The sequence below is a fragment of the Camarhynchus parvulus genome, chromosome Z (assembly GCF_901933205.1).
Source record: "Camarhynchus parvulus chromosome Z, STF_HiC, whole genome shotgun sequence".
NCBI classification, from domain to species: domain Eukaryota; kingdom Metazoa; phylum Chordata; class Aves; order Passeriformes; family Thraupidae; genus Camarhynchus; species Camarhynchus parvulus.
Genome location: NC_044601.1, coordinates 56,064,233 through 56,088,509, shown reverse-complemented (window position 1 = coordinate 56,088,509; position 24,277 = coordinate 56,064,233). Strand labels below are relative to the sequence as shown.

Below are 24,277 nucleotides of genomic sequence, written 5' to 3'. Positions count from 1 at the left end.
TGTGGGTAGACCTAATTACCAGAAACACTACAGCTACAGTCTGAAAGTGAGAAAGTGTAATTCTACACCTTGTTCCTACTATACATTTCCCTTTGCAAAAAATCTGGATAAAGCAAAAAATTATACAAACTTTATACCATGAAACAAGAATACAGAAAATTTTCTACACAGGTTTCAGTGTTCACCCCTTGCACAAAATTTATTCATTATTGGCATTTCGTAGCCTGTACATTAAAATACAGGATAGAAGTAAATGAATGAGCAATGTTCCTCTAGTAAACCATCATGCCTTTGGATGAAAACCAATTTTGATCTGAAGCTCTAAAGCAAGACATTTCTTCTGCTGTTTCTGGAAAACTCTAAAGGACAGAAATCCACAGCATGAGGATAACCCTCTAAGGAATGTTTTGCTCTTCCAATCTTCTTTCCAACAAAGAAACTTTTTATTCATTTTATAATAAAGGCTAGACAGGCCCACTATACTATCAGGCAAGTTTGCATTGGCATACATTTCTAACATGAAGAAGACAGGACAGGGACTATTCTTTTGGTGCAAAGACACATTTTAAAGAGGTGCAACACTTTCCATGATTAGCATAGAGTGCTGCAAAGAGCCTCAGGGATTCTGCAGCCACAGAAAATTTCTGGTACTCATTACGACAGGCATCGCATTTAATAATTTTTTAAAACTTTATTCTAATATACATTTAATAATGTAAATGTACACATCACGTTAAACCCTTACACCCCTTGGTAACCTAAGTTAAACACATGCTACCTTATACATGCAGTTCCATAAAAATGATCCCCTTTTGACAGCTATTCATCACAAGCTGGAGTAGTTAAGGCCCCATTTCTTTAATGGGCAGTGAATAAAAAATTTAAAACTTATTAATAGACATTCTCAGCTTGTATATCATAAACTACACAAGTCTAGACAGTCTTGTCTAGTTAGACAAGACCAGACAACTTTTAATTTGGGATGCTTTCTGAGAGATGTCTATAAACAAAAACTGAATAGTCCATAGTGCAAATTACTACCTCATAAACTGCAGCATAATAACACTTTTCCTTATGGATCTTCTTTATGAGGAAATTTATACTTTTGTAGTATAATAATAATAATAATAATAATAATAATAATGCATTTCATTTTACACTTATGAGGATGATATTGCACTTAATGGAAAATGCTTTACTGAGTAGTAATGTCTTTAAGCAAGCCTGTATTATAAGCAATTTTTATTTTCTTGAGTCTCCCTGAATCTTCACACAATTCTTAAATATTAACTAAAATTCCTTGGTTTCAAATTAAACAGTATTCATATTTAGTGTATTTTTAAAAATTAAACAAATTGGACAACACACCATAATACTATAACCAATCTGTATACCCCTTTCTAATTTTGAGGCAAGTAATTATCTACAAATTTAGTATTAAGCAATGACAAGGGGATGCAGAATTTAGTAAAACACTTTGTGATTAGAGGTTCAAAGAGGTGTGGATAGACAGTGTGAAGTAGAGGTGGTGTTTCTTTTAAAATGGTTGAATGCAAAAATCCAGCAGGACTCCTAACATATTAATAAATTAGAAAGGCTAACAGGGATTTTTTTAGAATTGCCATACACTGTTAAATCCTCAATAATACCTAGCATTTATATAGAACTTCACATTTTTAAAGTGCTATACAAATACTACCTGAATGAAATGTATTCTCCAGAGGCAGAATACAAATCCAAAGTGAATGGTGATCAAATGAATGGCACCATAACAGTAAAATGTAATGTAATTACTACAGAGAGAAACTAAGTACTTTATAATCAGCTCTCTATGCATGAACTATCATGGAAGACCACACACTGTACAAGGGAAATGTAGAGATATAAAATTATTATCATTCATTAAATAGGTTCTGTGACCACAAGGAATTGACACAAGAGCTGTAATTGGCTCCACAACTTTAAAATACCTAATTCAGAAGATGTAGGAAACACAAAGAAACCCTTCAGTGACAGACAGGCAGGTTATTTCAAGTGCTTGCACAAACCACCTTTAAAAGCCATTATTCCTATACATCAATGCGAATTCCATGTTTTATGGACATTAATTCTCTAGTGCCCGTTAAATACATAACAAATGAACACAGGTGAGGTAAAGATGCTGTAATTGCCACATACAGCCAATATGGCAAGGGAGGAGTTTTTCCAAACGGGCAGATCCAGAGGCCATGACGAATCCCGTCACGGACATGATGAGAAGTCCAGGATATGAACAACATCCAGGGAAGAAAGCACCATGAGTCCTTAAGCCTGAAAAGCTGCATGATAAACTTTAATGTCAGAGCCACCACAGGAATCACAGTAGAACAATGAAGAAGTGGTCTCCGTGGAAGAGTCAGAGCAGCCTGCAGAAGAGAAAAACATTACTGCCAATGGCTACAACTGTGACAAGAGAAGAAAAGTTTCATCAGTGTTTACAAGTGCATTGTCAGTGCACTAAATGGAAGCAGAAAGAAAAACATACTGTTCCTTTCCACTGCAATAACTTAAAGCAAATTTTATGCATGAGAGTTGTGTGCTGCCCTGTCTCTATGTATGATATGAATCATGCATCCTACTAAGTACTCTCATCAGCAAAACAGGGAGGGAGAGGGATGAGGAATCCTGTTTGTCACACAGTCAGGTGGAAAATGGGAACATTGTATAATCTGTTGTGCTGATTACATGTCTTTAATTTCAAGACAATTAAAAGGAAAACAACCATGCAATACACTTGAAATATTTAGTATGTTTTAATTGAAATAAATAACGTGATTTAATGGCATTTACTCTCAAAAATACATCCTCTATTTTACTATAGTTATCACCTGTAAAGTTGGTTTAGTTGCACAGTGTTTAAAATACCAAAATAATTTTCAAGAGGACAAAAATATGAGCAAAGTTACATGTATTTTGATCACCTTGAGACAGTATTCTTCATGGACAGGCAAAACAAAGTTCATAAATGAAGATCTGAAACATCTGTGAGTGGAATTTTTGTATCAACAACTTGTTTAACAATAACTCAGTTGAAAGCTCGATATTTGGTTTTAATAATGTGAATGTCTAGCTATTGAGATTAGATTTAGCCATTTTAAGAAGTGATAATGTCAATTTAATATACAGGTTTGAGAAGATATTCTGTGGGTGTACTCAGTAGCAACAGCTACAACCATCACCCCTAATTCAAACATCATAAAAAAACACTAATGGTATTTTGGATTATTATTTCACAAATAAGATTCTTGTGTCTGTAAGCACAGGAGAAACAACAGCACACTACCAGAAGGTCTACAGAAGTGCTGATTTGATATTCATTGGCTCAATTCAGTTGCTGGGGGACACTCAGAAAACCTGTAACAAGGCCCCAGAGATGTAAGGTGACATCTTTGTATCTTTGCTGTGTTGAACACATCCCTCACTGCACCTAGCGCAGAAGGCAAACAAAGCATCTCTAACCTGTTCATTCTTCAGTTGTGTTAATCCTTGCAGGATTCAACAGGAAGAGGGCCTGGCAGTGGGACTCTGGAATAGGTTCATCAAACTCACGCATAATTTAGATAACTGCATGGAACACTACCTTCTCTGCAAGGAAGCTGCAATGTAGCCTTAGCCAGTTTATTAACTGATTAGAGATGGGAAGTTACAGGCTACCTTGAAATAAAACAGCTCATGCTTTAAGCCACAGCCAACCATAAAAGGCCTGCAGAAAGCTTTGTTCTATTAGCTTCCCACCACACACTTGTCCTTGACTCCTGATCAAGTAATGGGATTTAAAAGCTCACAAACTGTCTCAACAATTTTTAACTCTAATGTTGTGGAAACAATTCCTCTAAGTTGGAACAAAAGGTGTATTTTCTTCAACTTCAGTTCTGTTTCACCCAAGCAGATTGTTCATGGATTAAGGCAGAAAAATCTTGTGATGGTGAAATTGTTTATCATCTGCCTTACAAAGAGTCCAATTTTTGTTACTATCAACAAAAGGCTCAAAAGTACATACTAACTTAATTTTGAAAAAACTTGAATGTTTCCACAGATAATCTATTGACTGGCCTCTATTTCTGCACTTTGGAAAAAAACCAGCAGTACAGTGAGTAAGGAAAATTTTAATGATACTTAGGTACACAGTTTATCAGTATTGGTGCCAAGGTGATGCTTAAATTCTTTCCACATAAATTTCAGATGGCAGGGTTGTTCATATAGCAAACCTGAGTGTTCAGGGTCAGCAAGAGAAAGTCCTATTCTGTAACTGCAGTACAGCCATCAAGCTTCTGATATGCTGCTGCCCAAGGCCTGAGAGAACAGTCTGTTTCCTCTTTTACATTCTGTGACTAAAGGAACCCTTACATCCTGGAGTTGCCAAGCCCTGGAGACAGACAGGTAGTTCTGTTTGCTAATTTAAGCTGCTATACTCTCTTTCTCCTAACAGGAAAACTTGTTTTAAAGCAGATCTTTAAAAAAACCCCAAAAACTCAAAAACAAACAAAAAAACCCTGCAACAACAATGAAAAAAAAAAAAAACCACTGCAAAACACAAAAAGCCCCCTTTTCTGCCTTAGACCTCGTGGAAAAAGCTGCAAACAGAATTTATCTACAAATGACCTTTTCCCTTTGCCTACATATGCAATCAGATGCAAGATCATCTTGCAGTTGCTGCTCCTCCAGCCTCGCTAACTACAATGAGCAGCTGGAGACAGGATACAATAATTGCATGCAGGAGAAGCCACCCAAATTATCTGCCTTAATGCTCAGGGTAACACCATGGATGTTATGTAATAACAGATGCTCCCTCACTGATATGCTGTGGTGCTTCACAACCCTGAAGTCTTTAGTTCATAGTAATATATTCAAGGTAACATAAAGTAGTAATATTAACAACATAGTAACATATTCAATGCTACATCAATTGTGCTTGTGCAAAGCTTATTCTCTAGTTTCAGAAATGCTCCTGTACAGCCCGGGTCAGTCATGGGCAGCACATTTCACAGCAGTGCCAGCGTTACGTATGTTTGCCACCAACTGAATGTTCTACACTTCCAGAATTTGGTGACTCTTTAGCACCAAGACAGCAATTTCTGCATGTCTGTTCTGCAACGTGAGTGTCTGGGCTACAATCCTGGTGGAGTCTGGGAGCAGCCCATCATGTCATACCAGCACTCCTGACTGACAACAGGCTGCAGGAACCACCACCTTTGGAGTAGCCAGCGAGACAGGTCCTTCTATACTTATGTGCACAGTAAAAACCACATGGAGCAAAAAGAACTACAAATTCCAAGTAGTGGAGTCATGGTAGACTTCATACTCATTGCAAAAATAATGTGGGCAAAAGGTCAGATCACATGGTACTTGGTACACAAGTATTTATCAGAGCAAACATACAAATACCACAGGTGACTATTTACCCTGAATACTGCAGAAAAATAATGATGACCATGAAAAACAGAGCAATGGCCAAACAATCCAGCCGCTGAGTGGCGTCAGCAGGAACAGAAGTAGGTGACTAGAGTAGTGTGAAGGTAACAATTGGAGGCAGAAGGCAGTACTGCCTTGTGCTGCACAGAAAGGTTACTCCAGAAAAAATAACTCGTCATCAGATTTAGAAGTGATGATGATGAGCTTCATAGGTGATTGTGTACAGTAACGTGAAATATACTATTGGTACAAATTAGTAATAGTGGTGTGGTTGGTTAATTATACTAATTAATTTATTAGTTATTTAGTAATGTGTTGCAAAAGCAGTAAGCATGTTAGTATCTTAAAGCAGTTACTCTCAACCATACAATTTAAAGACAAAGAATGGGACTGTAACTACAAAATATGTAGTAAAAAAGTATCCCATTGAGTGATAAATTATATAGGCGACAGCCTGAAATTATGCCAAGAAACTGACAGGCACATCATATAAAGCCAAATTAAAAAAAATTACGTATTACAATCAGATCTAGCTGGCCAGACAGCACACAGAAGAAAAGTTTACGGGGATTATGTTACATCACAAACCAAAGGGACTCTGATGGCACTGTGAAGACAAAACCTGTAACAGATTATTATTCTTTTTTTAAAGGACAGAAGGATTGTACTTTTCTGCCATTGAAAGGAATTAAACTACAGTATTTGGCTCAAATGAAGTCTCACCTAAAATACTACTCATGGTTTTGGACAGGACCCTTCAGAGGTAATTTAGGCAAAAAAGCAATAGATAGGAGAGGAGAAAAATAGTATGAGGTTTAGAAAACATAAACTTGTTTCCTTAAGATTTTTTTTAAAGTTATTTAGTTGAGAAGAGAGTCTTTGCAAAGCATAGGGGCTTTGCAAGTTGTATTGATGCTTTTGCTCTAAGAGTTGAGAGACCTACACCAGATTATTTCCTTTATCAGCCCAGTTAACATATGGAAAGCAAAGGAGTTGGTAGGCAAATCACTTTGAAAAAGCCTTTGGGCATCTTGTCTTTTCCTTACCACAGCTAAATACATTTGGCCACTAAAATGGGCTATGATTCTACCCACAATGTTTTGTGTTTCTGATTTGAAAAACATTTTGGGGAGATCACAGAAATCAGCTGTCTTTTGCAAAAAAACCCTTAAAGAACAAGAGAACTAGATCTAACTGTCATCAACAATTAGAAAATAAACCGCTATCTGCTTGGGAACTGAAACAACACAGGAAGAAATTAGGTCACAAAATTACAAAAATTTACTTGGTTTTGCATAGTAGGGATAGGCTGGGCTACAGAAACATTCCCCACCAAGGAAGGTGTAAGTATATTTAACCTTGTATAATATATATACAAGGTTAAATATATATATATATTAAATACATATATTTAACCTTATATAATATATATAACCTTGTATAATATAGTATATTACCAAGTGGCAAGTCACCTCCCAATTCCGCAACACAATTCAACAGTCAGCTTCTCAAACTGACATCGGTGAAGTGTGACATCTAGTGGTCGTAATTAAGAAAAATACTGGTAATCATCTCAAATCCATGAAAAAGCAGCAATAAAATTTTAATACTTTCTAATAGCTAGCCATTCATTTACTTGCATTCACTGATTTTAAAATAAGAAAAAACAGATGAGACTAATTAGAGATTTAAATTCTATTCATATTATTATTCAGTAGTAACATTATGCGATCCATTAACCAACCAAGTTAACTTTCCTTTTCTTTACACAGTTTTGTAATTGCACAGCATTTCCACATGCTGGAAGTACAGAAAAGGGGAGAACCAGGGACTAATTAGGGAAGAATGATGCCAGGCACCAGGACATGCTGGACCCTGACTGTCCATGTGGCAAGATGATGGTCAGTGGTACCCTGGACTGCACTGGGAATGTGGCCAGCAGGTTGAGGGACCCAATTCTTCCCCTTCCCCTCAGCACTGGTATGGCCAAGAGGGGAAAACTGACCAAACACACAAATAAGAGGCATCTTTTCTCTATAATAGTGACACTGTATGTAAATAAAAACTATTTTTCCATTGTAAGTCTGATTTTTACATCTCAACTAAAAGCAGTATTTGCCTTTTGCACTTAGCTGTCACTTAAATATTTTTTAAAAATTGGTAAACCATTGTTGTTCTTTACTTACATGAATATAAAAAACAGGGGGTCCTTCCTCCCTGCCTTTTACCTATTTCCCTAAGAACAGTTAGCTATTCCCTATGAACTTAATAGTACCATGAGCAAACTAGAGGAGGAAAACTTCTGGAAAAGAGTGCCATAATCTGGTAGTACTAATGCTATTGAGAAACTCTGTTCTAACAAGCCGTTCTGCAAGTAGATGATGATCCATTCACTGCTTAACAGGAGCCAATTCACCTTTCCACATTTATTAATAAGCTGATGCTTGCTTATCTACTATTTTTTGTTTTTTTTTTTTTTTCTGCAATGAACTATATTTAAATGCAACTCAAACTGCCTTTTAAAAGGTGACAGCTCACATATAGCTTGTTCATGGGAGAAATATTTAGGGCTGGCTAAAACAAATGTACTACTCATAATGACTGAATTAAATTAAACAGAAGCTCTATCATTTACATTTCAGATATTTCTACCTCACATTTCAGGTATTTCTAACCCTTACTGTAAAGAGAAGCGGAATAAACAACTTCAACCATAAAAGCGTGCAAGGCAGCATCTAACTTCTTTAAGCTGGATAACAAAGCAACTATGTGATACATGTAGAATAACATCTACATGCACAAAACTCTTTTTTTCCTTTCTAAGCAGCACAAACTGAACACTAGATGTAAAACATTTTTATGGCTTTTAAAATTGTAACAACTGCATAAAAACATAATTCCTGTATAACTATGAAATTTATTTAATTAAATTATCAATGGAACTTTTTTTGTCTAGGACATGGTAGAAGAAAAGTAACATAAACAGTGATAAATTAACAAATTACTGATCTATTGACTTACCTTTAATGACAGAGATCCAGCAAGAAAGAAGTGGTCCACATCAATGACAGAGGCAAGGAAGCCAGCCAGGGTGACCTCAGTGAAGTCACTTTTCTTCCTGAGTCCAATCACTATTGCCCAGGACCACATCCCCAGTATACCATGCACTGCATTATCAGATAAGGCTCGGAGCCAGTCATTCTGCTGAATGAAGGAAACCTGCAGGAGTCTGTCTGCTACAAAGCAAAATATCCCCAAACCTAGACTGGAAAGAACTGATGCTGTGCTGAAAGTCTGGAGAAGAGCGTGGGCCTTTTCAGTCTCAGATGCCATGACAAGAGCCATGTTGCAGCACACAAAATGTCATCAGGACACACACTGTGCATTGTCCTTCGTATCGTCAGTTGTTCTGTAAATGTCAGAGATCGGAAAGGAAACTATTAAACAAAGAAAATCCATTTGCACAAAACATTTGTCACCACAGCTACAATTGGGCATTAAGACCCCAATTTCACTGTTTGCATTTAACATTCCCAGGGAATTTTTTATTTCAATTAGTTTACTGACTAGAACACTACACCTTCAAATTAAAACACCTGCCTTTTTTTAATTAGAACCAGCACAAGTAACACAGAGAGCTCTAATTCCACTTACTGAAACCTTAAATATTACAAAATAATCTGAAACATCTCTGCGATAATTCACTGAATGTGTTTCAAGATTCCTTCTTATCTTAAATACATGATTTAACCCAATTAAATACTTTACACTATAATAACAAAAGAAGATTCAGTTTGGAAGATTCTTACGACTGATGCACAAAATTCCAGCTTTCTCTATAAAACAATTGTTAAAACTGAGTTTTCAATGTATAATCCAAACCACTGCTTTAATTTACATTCTTTGTAAACATATGTACTACTCCCCTGGTACCCTTTCCTGAGCAATGCCTTGTTTAATTTGGAGACTGGAACGTAGAATAAACCTTAAGAAAGCCAAACCCACTAAAATATCTTCATTATTTATAATAAACACAAAGACAACAGCCATTTAGTCAAGCAAAGTAATCAAAATCATTTCCTTACAGAGCAAAACTACCTAAGCTTTTCCTCAGCATGTGCTCCAGCAGAGAAGTTGGCTGTTACTTTTAGGATTTATCTACTGTCTACCACTTTACCTTCATAACTCCTCTTTTTGCAAGAGAAGTTCTAACTGTCCCAGCTGTTACACAAGTCTTTTTGGGAAGCTATACAGACAGACCACAGTTTTAAAGCCTACATCCTGCCTAAAAATGGATACTTCCCATCAGTTCACCATTTTTGTGCAATACATTAAATCTTGACAACCTTTCTTTACTAGGTAAATTCTTATTCTGAAGGGCCTTTTTGAGTGTATTAGACTTCCTAAGATGACACATAACAATGAATGGTATTAAACACACTATAAATCTCACAAGATATAAATGTTTGTTCCAGATTATTTACATGCCTGTCTGTTGTAGAATTATCTACAAGACAGAACTCCTGTCACTTTCTGTAGGAAAAGAAAAAGCCCACTGAATCATTTATTTAGAAAACATTTAAAAAAGTAAAAGAGAAGAAAGCATGAATAATACATGGACTTTGCACAGAGATAAAAAAAGTGGGTCAAGTTTAGAGTCTGTTAACCATGACAGTACCTCTTCTGAATGAATGAGTAGACACAAAGTATTTCCTGAAACAATGGAAGTGCTGTTTTCTGTGGGCAACCTTATGGTACACAGGACATTGCTGAATAAATTCCAAGCTAAGGAAAAGAATGGCAGTCTCTTCACAAATGTTTATTCTTTATGGTCATGTCAGATGGGATTTCATTTAAAATTATCATAAAGGCTGTGTAAGAATCCAGTCTGTGAAGAGGTGATGCAGCAACATACCTTTAAAAAGCACACCAGTAATCAGAATCAAACTTCCCCTGGGACTAGGAGAACATTTTTTTTCCATCACAGGCGCCTTACTCCAGTATGAAATGTCTGTGGTCTATGCCTCAGTGTTGAGCCTCTGTGCTTTCTGAATCCAGTCTGCCCAGTCCAGTGCAGGAAATACCAAACACCACTTGTTCCATCCTAAATTAAAACAAACCAGGCACTGGTAAGCACTGATATTAGGCAAAACAGCATACATGAAATATGAACAACGGTTAAAAAAATCCAGAAAAAATAAACATGTATTTAATTAATTTGTAAACAAATATAATTGAGGTAAAAGCAACTTCAGCTAAACTTTGAAGCTCTGTGAAAGAAGGCAGAAAAAAACTGTAAACCAAGAGAAGAGCAGAAATAAAAACAGAACGTGATAGTAACTAAAAAATAATAAAACACAAGTCCAGTCTTCTACATAACTGCATTTCAACTGATAGAGCAATCCCTTTCCATAGATTCTTCTTGTGCCTAGGAGATTCCTACCTAATGAAACGTTTATTGAGTCCCCTTCAGGGACCTCTTTTTAAATTCCACCCCATCACTTAGTGACCCTGGAACAGACAAAGAGAGACCTAGAAATTCATATAGCAACAGAGGTCTGTGTCAGTTCTGTGTTAGGCTTACTCTTGTGCTATGGGTGGCATTAGCGTGTGTTCCTTGAGCCAGAATGAAGAACAGGATGCAAAACCAGCTTCAGGTTGACCATTGTCAAGAGCCACATTCAACTGTTCTTTTTTAAGCCATCTGTTTCAGCCTCCTATTAAGAAAAAAATGAGCGCTGCCTATGTAAAAATCAACTCAAATTCCCAGGTACAACAGAATTTCCCAGAATTATTCTGCAGATCAAGAGGGAAATCAGACCACAAAAAGCAAAACTCTGCTCAACCAAAATATTGCAAATTTTAATGTAAAACTAGAATATTTTTTCTCCCTGAAAAATGATGCTTTTCAGGCTCTTTACAAAGTATCACAATAAAGCGTAGATTTTTCCAGCCTATAAATCTCAGAAAGCAGTTGTGTAGCCTACATTCTTGCTAAAACAGAAAAGTGGGGAATAATTCACATGAAAACGTGTATAGATCTCTGTATAGTCAGTACAGTTAACATCCTGAAGAGAAGCTCTAGGTTGGTTTTACATAAAACGTAACAGCTGACAGAGTAACCCAGCTTTGAGTTGTGGTTTCTCATGACATTTTTACATGAGATAAAGCACTAAGCATAATCTCTGTCTATAGTCTCAAATTGGAATTCTGTAGATATGCTTACTTTAACTTAAGGAAATTACCAAAATAATTTTAATGAACACACAGTTAACACTTAAATTACTGTCAGACGAAGTTATTTAGATCAAAACTAAATACACTTTTGGGAAAACAGCTAAGAGGCTATGGTGTACGAGCAAAACAAGAATCAAATGGCTAAAATTACCACTTAGAAATATTGCTCTGCATAATTTTTGCCCCAGTTTTGCATGACGCTATCAGATATGCAAATACATATAGGAATTTAATGCATGAAGTTACAGAATCACGGAACCAATTAGGTTGGGCAAGACATCTGAGATCATCTAGTCCAACCTACAACCAAACAACACCCTGCCAACTAATAGAATTATGCATTCTGCACAAGAAAAGACTTGTAATTCCTTACAATTATATAATCTCCTAAACCTCTCGTTATTTGATAGTGGATGTTAATTTATGTTAAAAACTGCATGAAGCACAATTAAGACACCAGCTCAAACCTTTAGCACACAATCTCGTGGAAAAGGAGATACCAGCCTAAGACTATCTGTGAAGAACTGACAGTGGCAACATTTTTGGGTCAGATAATTATAACACGTTATTGGAGTGATCATGCAAATATTTTTGGGCCAGATAATTACAATGCATCATTGCAGCGATCTAGCAAATATATTTGGGCCAGATATGATTATAACGCATTTCTGGGGTTGGAGAGGGCAAAATCCCACAAGGAAGCGGTAGGATTTTACCAAGACGCCGAAGAACAAACTAAATTAAACCGAGCAGGAAATTAACCTGGGAACCCGAGATCAGCAGCAGCGTGAGGGGAGGCGCGGGCCTCGGAGCCGCCGCCGCCCGCCCCGCCCGCCCCGGAGCCCACCTGGAGCGCGGCCGCCGCCATCCGCCCTTCGCCCCGCGGGGCTCGGCCAGGCCCAACGCGGCCGGAGCGGGCGGGCAGCCCGGAGGCAGCGGGCCGGAGAGCGCCCCGGGGAGCCGGTCAGGAAGCATGCGTGGCCGCGGAGCAGGCTGGGACCCGGGCCCGCCTCCGCTCCGCCCATCCCCGCCGGCAGCGGCGCTGGTTGTGAGGGAGAAGCGTTTCCCTGATTATTAAATGGAGGGTTTGGTGTTCGCGCTTTGGCTCCTTTAAATGCTGGGAGGAAAATCGATGCTGAGAGCTTAGTGTTTTGTCATTTAGGACATGCTGCGCCTCTGACAGACCACAGAACAGAGAAGTGTCTTCTGTCCTCAAATTAGTACTTATTTACTCAAAGAGAGCACTATAGAAAGCACTTGGGAAACATTTTATTCAGTATTAAGATTTCTTGGTGTGGGCATCTAACAAAAGCACGTTGTTACAGTGAAAACTTCCCATGTCTACCCTGGTAATTTCAGCAGCGATCCGTCAATCCAGTTGATTCAAACATACATTCAAACATTAAACGCAGCACTGTTAGGTCAGGCCTGATCTATTTATACAGCAGTGCTCCATTATCGCAACTGTTTTCTTTGCCTATACCAAATATAGCAATGGCGTTATTACTGGTATTACAGTGGCACCTGACAGACTTCACCGGGAATACACTGGCAGCCTGTCCCTCTGGCCTCAGCTCTCATTCCTGTCTCCCCGCAGAGCCTCCTCAGACACAGCTGGAACAGCTCCTGTCAGGACAGGGAACATAGGGCCTCACCTCCCAGAAGCGGCAAGCAGAGATTCAATATCCTGAATGACTTTAGAAGTTTTTTCCAAAGCCTCCAAGATGCAATCTTCACTGAGTTCTTCTGTCTCACCCCCGTTTTCTTTTTGTCTGACAGTGATACCAGATGGATTGGATTTTGTGGCAGATGACCTTTTCAGAATGTTGCTATTGTCTAATAAAACTAGTGTTACTTTGTTAAGAAAAAAAATTCAGACTCTTCCTCCTAAAGAGAAAAATTAGTATTATTATAATATATATTATTATATCTTTGCATTTGTATTCATCATTCTGCCTTGCAAAATCTCACATTTTGTAGCATGGTAATTACAGACAGGTAAAAAAAGAATAAGACTGTATGACTTAAAACATACATAGAAAAATGTCTTTTAGACTTCAATTTATCCAAAAGTTACTTTGAAAAGAAAAAGGGTGTTACACTTCAGTTTAACAGCATGCACTTTTCATACTAATGGAATTGAACACTGGATTAAAGACAGTTTTAGAGTGGTTTTAAGCAGATTCAGCACAGTGCACATTTACAGCTGGCTGAACACAATAGAACAATACTAAGGTAGCTGATAAACAGAAAGATACTGTACTGCAACAACAAGCCCAAAGGCAACTGTGTTGTTCCTCTTTCAAAAACAGATCAGTAGATGATTATTAGCAAAACTGATACAATTACACATTAAAGGTCTTTGTGTTCTGGCAACTTTTCATTTTTGTTTTGTACTTCATCACTGTTTTTAATTTTTTTTAATCTTTACCACAAAATAAGTGATAAAACAAAAAAGATAAGTAAGAAAATGAGGTTTTTAAAGAGAGACAGTAAAAGAAGATAAGATCAGGATAGAGAGTCTTTGATGATCTAAAGTGCAGATCTGAACATGCAGATAAGCAGCAGAATATAAAAGTGAAAAAAATCTTTACAGCTTTTAAAAGGATACAATTAAATCTCTGTATTTTTTCAAGCTCAGCATCAGGAGACCTGTCCAAAAAAACCAAAGGTTATTTCTCAAGGATATTTTCTACTTCAGATTTTATTTTTAACAGTTTCCAGCAATACTGAGAATTAGATTAGCAAAATCTCTGTCTTTGATACCACTGCTCAATGGCTGACATTTGTAAATCATTTGTGTTTCCAAAAATTTGGTCTCTGCTCTAAGAATAGTCTCTTTGCTGTAAGTATGTATAAATAGAGATATAATTTTCATTTCATCAGCTACAAAATGCTATAAATGTAACATAGCTGATGCTATAAAATTAATCATCTGAATCTGCTATAATTTAAGTAACAACTGCAATTGCAATTGATTTCAATTAGCACATTTTTAATATCCTAATGTTTGCAGATGATGTCAGTAGATTTTTGGTCAGTAAGTAGCAAGTGCAACTGCAATTGATTTCAATTAGCACGTTTTTAATATCCCAATATGTTTAGAGATGATGTCAATAGATTTTTGGTCAGTAGCATGTATTAAAAAGGACAAATACATCAGCAAGATATACAACTGTCATTAGGCAGTTCAAAGTACTGTTTCAGATGCTTGATGTTCTGTTAAAAAACATCTTTCTTGATCTGATATCTTTTCACTGCAAGACACCATCTTTGTAACATTAACTGTCCTTTGACAAAGTCACCATAATTCTGACTTTTAAGACAGGCAAACCACAATGAAACAACCTTCAGCTGAAACTCACTGAACATTTAAAACAATGAATGAAAAATATGAAACCATATACAAAATAAATGGACTTTAAAAAGAGGTTCTCATTTTTGACCATTAGGAAATGTAAGCTATAAAATTCAGATTATAATATTTTTGAGTTTTGTTTTCAATGTTATTTATAGTCAATTATTTGGGATAAAGATGAATACCAATTTTCTTCAGTTACGGAGTGTGCAGGATATTCAGCAGTCTCTTTCTTTTCATTCAAACTTTTGCACCATTCTATTGCTGTTCTGATGTACCTGTGTTAATATGAAAATTCAAAAAAGTAGTGATTTATTTGAGAAATAAATTCAAGAGAAAAACTGAAGGCACCAAGGAATACACCTGGATCTGAAAGAAAAAGCTGTGATTCAAAAATCTAGTTTTTTCTCCTAGCTTGTCTTGCCATTTTTTGTCTACAATCTTCTTCATATTTAAATCTATACAGTCATAGTAAATTATAACAAAGCTGTATGTTTTGAAATGAACAGTTAAGTGTTAATTTTTGTTTGTGAATATCTGCTTGCTAAAATGCAGCACAGAAAACTTCTGATGATTCCAATAATGAGGCTGTAATTACAGCAAGCAGATTAGAAAACAATCTGTAGGCAGAGGTCAATATCTGTAATAAAGCAAAAATTAGAGAAAGTGCTGTTCAGTTCTGCATATCAGCTCTATATAGAACAAATGCTTTTGTTTTGTTTTTTTTTTTATCCACTGTAGTAAATGCCAAGTTGCAGCTCTAGTTATTTTTCTAAAAAGACACTGCCATAACAGTTATAATGGAATCACAGCATGCAGTGGCCCTGAGTCACACAGGTCTTGAATCTTTGCCAGAAATAAGATGGAGCTTTTATCATTACATGTTTGGTCCACCCATACCAGTTTATCATCAGAAAATAGTGTTTCTTCATCTAAGAGGATTTATAAAGAAAAATTTTTATATTTAAATTGTTTAAATTTAACAACTAATTTAAATTACCTTTCATAGACTCCAGGATGACTTATTTGTATTAGCTGCTGTAGCCCATCAGGAGTAGTTAACTTACACCAGCCTACATCTTCATTTATCTTAGAAGAAAAAAAAAAAAACAAACTCAAATATTCATTTTCTGCTGCAGTCCAAAGGAAAAAAAAAGCAAGTATAATATACCAATTTAACAATGAAATATCTATGAACAATCCACTTTAAAAACTTGCAAGTGTGTGGTTTCCTAGGGATAGAATCTGCTAAAGTCTGCTATGATAAATGCAAGGGAAAAACACCTGGCACAGCCCCAACTCTTCCTTTGTGCTATTCAAGAATAAATTATTTCTAGAAGTGTGTAAAAATGTCTCCAAACCTGTAGAATTCTCAAGTCTTTTTTGTTTTTGTATTTTATTGGCATCAGAACTTTTGTTTGGTATTCTCATTAATTTCCTAGTAACACTTTTCCATGGATAGTCCTTCCTATAAGTCACATGTTACCTGGATCTCACTACAGGAAGAGCTGAAATCCCAAACCATAGTCAGGATCATCCTATCCCAAAAAACAGCATGGACTTTATGATCTGAGTACACAACCAGTCTTCCTCTGCTGGGAATAACCTTTTCATGCAGCAAAACTGGCAACGTTTCTCGTCCATCAGTCTCAGATACCTAGAACCAAACAAATACATTAAAAACTTGAAGAAAGGCTATTTACATCATTACAACTGTCTGTATCTGTTCCAGATATTTTATTCACTTCCTTTCCAGATCACAACCAGCTCTCTTCATCATGCAATTGCTTCTTAAATATAACTTTTAAATGCATGCTTTTGGTTCCCAAATATCTGCCTCCCTATCTGTGAGGATACACTCACCATTCTTCCCTCTAGATTAAGTCCTATTCCCTACAGTCTGTATAATCATTCTTATAACACTGCAAGATTTATAAATTTTCAGCTACATACCACTTTCCAGCAGCAGAGATAATAATTATGACTTAGTGACAGTTTTGTTTTGCAGCAATACTGAAGAATTCTGAGGAGACAAAAAAATACCAAAGTATCAAACATTTAATTCCTATTGTGTCTTCTAAGCACTTGCAAACTTTGTTCTGTAAGTTTAGATATGCCCTCAGTGCTAAGATAACTTCCTTTAATTTTTATACTTAAAGTAATAAGCGTTTTGTGTCATTTTAACTCCTGTCCTTTCTAAGTCAGCAGAATTAATGTAACAAAAGTTACTTGGTTGCCTGAGTAATAATGGAGGATATCGAGTATGAATGTCCAGGCACATCTGGAGGTAGGCTGCTCACTGAATACATCTTTTCTTCCATCTGAGTAAAGAGCAGAAAGAAGATGAGTTAGTTACAGGTACTGTAGCACGAAAACATAATTAAGAGCAAGTTATGAAATTTCTAACCTCCCAGAAGCCAACTATAATGACATTTAAATCTGCCACAGAACACAGACAAATATCTGATTGAAAATTGTATCCTTAAGCCTACGCCTGTATGAAGAAATATTCAAATATTCAGTTTCTTTACACTCAGTAAGAACCAGGAACTTTTCTTGTCGGAGAGTAGAATAAAGGACATTACTGAGCTGCAATGTTTGACTACAAGTTAAAGGCTGGGTTCCAAGAGTACAAATTTGATCCTTAATTCTGCTTTAAAAATACAAGGTGTTGCACTAGCACTTGAGAGGACCTCTCTTCTGGTTCAACTTAACAGACAGGCACAAAGACAAAATCCTTTTCCACTGAACAACTGGTCTGCAGCAAAGCCAGGACAAAACCTGCATCTTCTAGGTTCTGTCTTCATACAGTAGTAAACACTTCCAAGTACAAAGAGATTAATGTCTAATCAATAACATTAGCTTCAAGACTAAAGTTCTGAATTCATGAAGAAATGGTTGTTGTAGAATCTTACTCTTGAGTTTGATAAAATAAATGTTACAATGAGGAAGAATTTTCTTATTGTGTAACACTTACAAAAATACTTTCTGAACCAGAAGGAATAATCTCATCTTTTTGCATAACTAATGGCTTGATTAAGGCATTATAGTAATTACCAGTGTAGGGACTTCACTACACACTGCATAGACAAATGTCTCAAGGAAGCTGCTAATTTGAAGGAATTTGGAATATCCTTTTAAGAAGTTCTAGTTTTTAAATAGTTTCATACCTTTTTTGTTCCTTTTTGGATTGCACAGCGTACAAAATATTTTCCCAAAAATTCTCCCTCTGACTTGAAAAATGAGTCATCACCAGGATAAATTTCTGTGATGTTTGTCCTACCATAGATAAATCTAAGAAAAATAATAAGATTTTTAGCAAGTATTTAAAATGCTGCGTCACTAGACAGAGCAATACAAGTTATTAAACCTGAAGAAAACAATAAGCAGAGACACATTTTCAGCAACTCAGGTGTGAAAAATTTCTACTGTTTCACAAAGAGCAGAATGTACCAATAATGTGTTTTAACACAGAATATTAATATTACTAGGCTCTTTGACACGTGCATGGGGGTGGGATTTTAGTAAGCTAAAGAAAGCTGGTTTTGCGTCAAGGTAAACACCTTCAAGAGCTGCTCATTCCACTGACCACAAAACATAGTGACCCTGTAAAGAAAAATCCAACCTTCTTAGTAGACCAGCCACATCTAGTGTACACAGGAAAATGCCAGACTGAACAATTCCTGAACAATCTAAAGGTCTTAATTGAGAAAAAAAGCTCTGCAAAAACTCTGAAGTGCTGCTAAACATTCTGTTTAGATGAGATAAAAATTTAGGAATTACACTGAGGAAAAATTAAGAACACAGCAGAAAGATTAAAGGGCTAAACACCAGCGATGCTTTTATCAAAGACTTTTAGGTGCTAATAGCAGTTATAGCAATTTCAAATTGAAAGTCCTGTTGTTGGTTGGTTTTTTTCTGGGTTTTTTTTTTCCTTTAACCATATGGACAAGGTGACTTGCCAGGAAAATCCACAGCTGAATATGTGAATTATGTAGGTCACCAAGATCAACACTTCTAAGCTGTGAAGTCTTCAGCAGCAAGAGCAGAGAACTAATTTGCAAAGAAACCAAGTACCATTATTTTAAGTGAAATCTGTGGTAACTCCAGCTGTCCAGAAAACCTTTAAGAAATCAGATTATCAGATCAGTTAAACATGACTTCAGATTCAGGCCTGATAATATACCATGCTAGAAGTCCAGTGAAAAAAAGCAGAAATGGACTCTGACATGAAGACTGTGTTCAATTTCTCAAAGAGCAAGAAAGGGACAAAGTAAGACATTTCATCTTAGAGCTTAATTCCCGTACAAATAAAGTCTTCCAGATAACAGATGACCTCTTACATACCTGTAGAAAACACCCTGGCACCACACAACTTGAATTAGCTGATGGAATGAATACTCGTCCGTATCTTCATTCTGCAAGAAGTCACAGAATGCCCACCTGTGTGTGTAAAATAGAATGACAGCCTCAATAAGTCCATATATTGGTTGTTATTTTGTGTGTGTGTGTTTGCTGGTAATCACTTCTGTAACTAGAACTGAAGTGTGCACACTTATTCAAATGATAAATGGACACAAATTTCCAGAGTCCTCCAATTCCTTAGTGATCCACTTTAGTTACCAAATTAAACTTCTCAATAGTGCAAATGATTTGTTTTATTATTTTTAGTGATGCTGAGAGACAACATATGCCACTGGCTCACCTCAGAAATACTCTTTTGAAAACAAGAGGAAAAACCAACCTACCCCAATATAAAACCTGTGTTCTTTTTTCAATATTCTTTTTTCATTTACGTAGTCATAAAGCATGTCAGAAAATTTATTTTTTTAATCTGAACTAATCACTATAGCTTCATTAGAGTAGGTTACAGAATGTTGGTTTTACATGGTCAAGTTACAAGAAGTTTCTAAAAGACCCAAAACTGATAGTAATTTTAAGCTTTTTTTATAGCTAGGATTCAATTATTTTGCTAGAAGTTGAAGATCCAAAATGCAGAATTGTAAAGCATATGATAACAACTACAAAGTAAAGAGTTTAAATTACCTGTGTAGATGTGGGGCTCTGCAGCTGAGAGGCAAAGCTGTAGGTAAACAAGAAACTGTTTCATGTGTTTCAGGGTCTGCTAAAACATCACCTTCAACAGCTGTACAGCTGTTTGTCTCATATGTCTTTATTACATTTTCCACAGTATGTAAGTTACAGCATTTTAGTGCCAAGGACAAAGGGTATTTCCATTCTTCTGGGCACAAGGAAACAGTCCAACGCTGTGTAACCCATGCGTATTCAGAAGAACAGCTTGTATGGAACAAAGGCACTCCATCTCCATCTTTTTGGTCCTTTGGTTTGGCTGGTTCCCTATATCTACCTTCAGCACAACCACATTTATTCCTATTCTTTATTCTTCTTTGTTTTGATGAGACTTCTGTGGCGGAATTTTTACTTGGTTTTCCACACGGATCTCTGCTTTGATAGTTGCTGTTCTTTTCAGAGGAGCATGAGGATGCTGCAGGTGACTGGCTGACTTTGCATAAGAACTCCACTGTAAATTCTTGCTGCAATTCTGACAAGTAAAGGTGAGCATAGCCATCTACAGATGAGATCTTCACACTGCCATTGTCTAAACATCTTGTCAGATCAGGTGTTGCAGGGTCAGGCCATTTAATTTCTGAGATATCACTGAGAAGAATCTAATACAAGAAAAAGGACTGAAATATGCAGGAAGATAAAAATTACCTGCCTCCCAGAAATTCAATTAAGCATTTACATTTAAATTAATTTAGTCCTTCTGCAAGGTGATGAATGGCAAGAAATGTTGCTCTGTATTTATCTGTGTGTATGAGCTCAGAGGAAGCAAAACATCTAATCTTCATATCTGGTTCCTCCTGTACTAACACAGTTCTATCTAGCAATAATGTTTTAATTTAATCAAGCCATAAATTAGTAAGGTACATGGGCAACTGACCAGGTACAATTGTACATGTTGGTGTTTCCATCAGCCTCTTCAGAAAAAAGGGAGAGAATGGCTAAATTATCTTGTTCATAGCAATTATCAGTGAATTTGAAGAATTGCAGAAGAACGCTAAAAAATAACCAACAAGGCTGGAGGTAAAACTTCAGTTGAGATAAATGTAATCTTATTTCAATGAGGAAAGGCAATCCTAACTATATATCGTTATATATATTTCTGTGTAGGAGGACGGCTCTGAACTGACTGCCTCCAACCAGAATCCTGGTGTAATTCTCAGTCCCATGAAAACACATTCAATGCTCACCAGCAATTTAATCAGTATGAAATGCTTGAAAGTTCTAGGAATGGAACAAGAGCAAACTGAACCTACCACTGAATACATATTCACAGCTAACCTGCATTTTGAATACCAGCTGCAGTTCTGAGCAGGCCAGACCACTGACGAGATCCCCCTCATGGAGCTGCCTAGATATGTGGGTGGCTGGAGTGGCCAAATGAGAGCCTAAGCACACCACAGGAACAGGGTTGTTTTGAACTCAAACATAAGGCAAGTAACACAGTCAAAGTGTTTTTGTGCCCATGAAGATATTGTCATGGTAGTAACAGGCCTCAGGCCTTAGGTTACCTCTGCTAGGCCCCGGGCTGGCCTGTCAGGCTTGTTAACAATTTATTATGAGAGCTGAAGCTTAGTAACTCTTACTTTATTATGGTGGACCAATGCAATGTGGGAAACAGCAAGGGCCTTGAAAACATGGGCACTATTTGATAACAGGCCACAGGACAATAAAGTGACAGTAAATTGCTGGACAAGGACAACCTCAGGAGTTCTAAAAAGAGTATTTTAGCTTTATGAAAAGCAGGAGTTTTTCTCAAAGTGAGGGGGAAGAAACCAAAGCAACAGAAAAGGGGTGTGGGGGAGAAGCCGACCAATATGGTCAAGTGCTTGCTGTGGCCTAGGAAAGTTATCCTTCAGCATCCTGAAGCAAGTAGTCAAAAGGGATGCTGTAAGTTAAAAACAGTCTAGAAACCCAGCCAACCTCCAAAGGAGCTAGATCGTTCAAGGCCTGAGAGAAGGTGGAACTTACTCCTCAATGCTAAGAGCAGAGCATCAGCTCTTTGCACTGACTGCATGACTGCTAAGGACTGCTGTCTTTTAATTAAGTATGTAGTGACACTGAGTGACAGCGCTTTAGGCAACTAAACATTAGCATGAAGGGTGTTACTACTGAAGGGTCAGTCTAAAAGCTTTAAAACTCGCCTGATTAATCAGTTGTCTTAAGATTCCCGCCACACTGTGCAGACACTCATATTCAGTGGGAACTCAGAGAGATGCTGATCTGGAGCAAAGCTTCCAGAAATACGAAATTGGTCTCTGCAATTTAGTCTGACCCGGACATTGTCCCATTCCTCTCATAGACCCCAGCAGCATTTTCACAGGGGTACTCCAACGGGGAGATCTGACAGACTTGGAAAATACCATCCTGTTGCACTGTGACCTCCCTGGAAAGTTTCTACTGCCAAAATGTAACAACACACAAAATCCTAGGTTTTACACTTGCTAGGAATAAACTAAGTTTTAGTGTTTGTTTCTACAAAGAAAATGCATTAACAGAAGTCTAAGTAACAGTTAAAACTGTAATTTAAAAAGGCAGTAACTTAAGAAAGATGACAACTCCATTAGCCAAACCACATTCGATAGATCTTCACGGCCTGTACTCACACACAGGCATGTGAAATTATATTAAATCCGCGAGAGAAGTTTTTTTTAATGGAAGCATTACTCGCCTAATGTGCAATCCCACCTTTTTTCTTTCTGGAGGTATAAGACGTGAAGGCAAGTACGGGCGACAAGAAAACGCGTTCCGGAAATCTAGCGCTCGTAGAAGTTGTTCCTGTTAAAGTGCAGAGAAAAACAAACCCTATTACGATTTTTTACATGCAGTGATAACATTTTGTGCCGATTTTACACTTTTTGTGGAGGTGAGGCTATGAAACCCGTTCCGTTTTTTACGGAGAGAAACAAGAACTCCAGCTGGGGCCGTGATCCCTGGGCCGGCCGGTTCCCGAGCAGGGAGGCAACTGCGGCACTGTCCAAGGGATGCTCCCCGGGACGGCGCAGGGACGAGGGACAGCACTCCCGTCCCCAAAGGCACTGCCCACCGCATACCCGGTAGGCACTGACGACAAAGGCGACCCGCTGGCGAGTGGTCTCCGCCGGCTGGAGCGGGTGGGCGGCCGCGGGGAGCGCCGCTTCGTACAGATACTCGGAGCCGCAAGGAGACAGCAGCAAGCGAGATCCCCCCGCGTAATGCACCTCCACCGAGTCGTCCCCGAACAGCACCATCAGCTTTTCCGCCTCCATCGCTCGGAGGCCGAGCCGGAACCGCGAGCGGCGCTCGGAAGGGGGCAGCCGAAGCGCCCGCGCCGCCGCACGGCGGGAACGGCGGGGCGGGGCGACCGCCCGAACTCCGCTCCCCCACGAGCTCCGCTTGAACTTCCACCGGAGCTCCGCCCCCGAGCTCCCGCCGGAGCTCCGCCCCAACTCCCGCCGAGCTCCCGCCAAACTCCCCCCGAGCTTCTCCTGACGTGCTACCGACCTGATCTCTTACCGAGCTCCTCCCCAGCTCATTCCGCCGGTGAAGTAACCGCGCCTTCCTGCTCCCCTCAGGCAAGATGAGCGCATTCCGCACACGCATCGGTGAAATAAGCTTGAGGGAACTGCACACGGTGTCCTTGTACTTTATTTTTCTTAATAAAATTTAAAATATTTTTTTTATTTGCTGAAAATGGTGAGGTGAGCCAACACACAGCTCTGTACCTAGAACTGGGCAGTAAAAGCCCTATCTGAACAGGAAGTCCAAGATGCCAAAGGACAATTTTAACATGAGGCCTAGTTGCCTTTTTTGACTATTATATAAACCCTCCACCAATACTTACAGTTTAATCAAACCTGTTTAAGTGGCTTCACAGTTCACAGTTGAGTGACAATTATTATCAAACCCCACCCCCAGCCCTTAGCAAATGGACTTGAATATCCCCACTAGTCCATATGGTCTCTCAGCTCCTTTACCTGCTTAGGGAGTATAGGTTCCTCATAGCAGGGCAATCATCGACTGACTGCATTCAGTACAACTTTCCATTCTCGAGAGCTGGTGTCAGCAGAGAGTAGAACAATACCCAGTCAAGTGGCTGCTGATACAGCCATGCATCAAAACAACCTGATTCTATTCAGAATACCCCTTTTTAATGAGTATTATTCT

At 38.0% G+C, this 24,277-nt stretch overlaps 1 protein-coding gene across 6 annotated transcripts; it reads right to left on the bottom strand.

Moving 5' to 3' along the window:
• Positions 1-671: 671 nt before the first annotated feature.
• Positions 672-23,488, bottom strand: TMEM267 (transmembrane protein 267). Of its 6 annotated transcripts, none has more exons than XM_030968906.1 (14): positions 23,185-23,488; positions 22,820-22,909; positions 20,093-20,736; positions 19,394-19,489; positions 18,217-18,340; positions 17,276-17,367; positions 17,000-17,069; positions 16,533-16,703; positions 16,047-16,135; positions 15,232-15,324; positions 14,300-14,340; positions 13,344-13,533; positions 10,367-10,555; positions 8,731-8,860 (listed from the first exon to the last, which is right to left on the bottom strand). In XM_030968906.1, the coding sequence occupies exons 1-13, from the start codon at positions 23,377-23,379 to the stop codon at positions 10,477-10,479; spliced, it is 1,974 nt and encodes a 657-aa protein (XP_030824766.1). In that variant the 5' UTR covers positions 23,380-23,488; the 3' UTR covers positions 8,731-8,860; positions 10,367-10,476. The 6 variants fall into 6 exon arrangements, with proteins under 6 accessions (XP_030824770.1, XP_030824771.1, XP_030824766.1 ...); XM_030968909.1 differs by having other exon boundaries at positions 23,332-23,488; XM_030968908.1 differs by lacking the exon at positions 8,731-8,860 and adding an exon at positions 11,036-11,168 and having other exon boundaries at positions 10,442-10,555; positions 12,536-13,533.
• Between the last annotated feature and the right edge of the window lie 789 nt (positions 23,489-24,277).

Coding starts and splice junctions, on each gene's coding strand:
- TMEM267 (XM_030968906.1), bottom strand. CDS start 23,379: ATGGAGGCGGAAAAGCTGATGGTGCTGTTCGGGGACGACTCGGTGGAG. Junction 20,737..22,819: donor TACCTCCAGAAAGAAAAAAG/GTGGGATTGCAC, acceptor TTCTTGTATTAG/ATTCTTCTCAGTGATATCTC. Junction 13,534..14,299: donor AAAAATACAGAGATTTAATT/GTATCCTTTTAA, acceptor AAGTAACACTAG/TTTTATTAGACAATAGCAAC.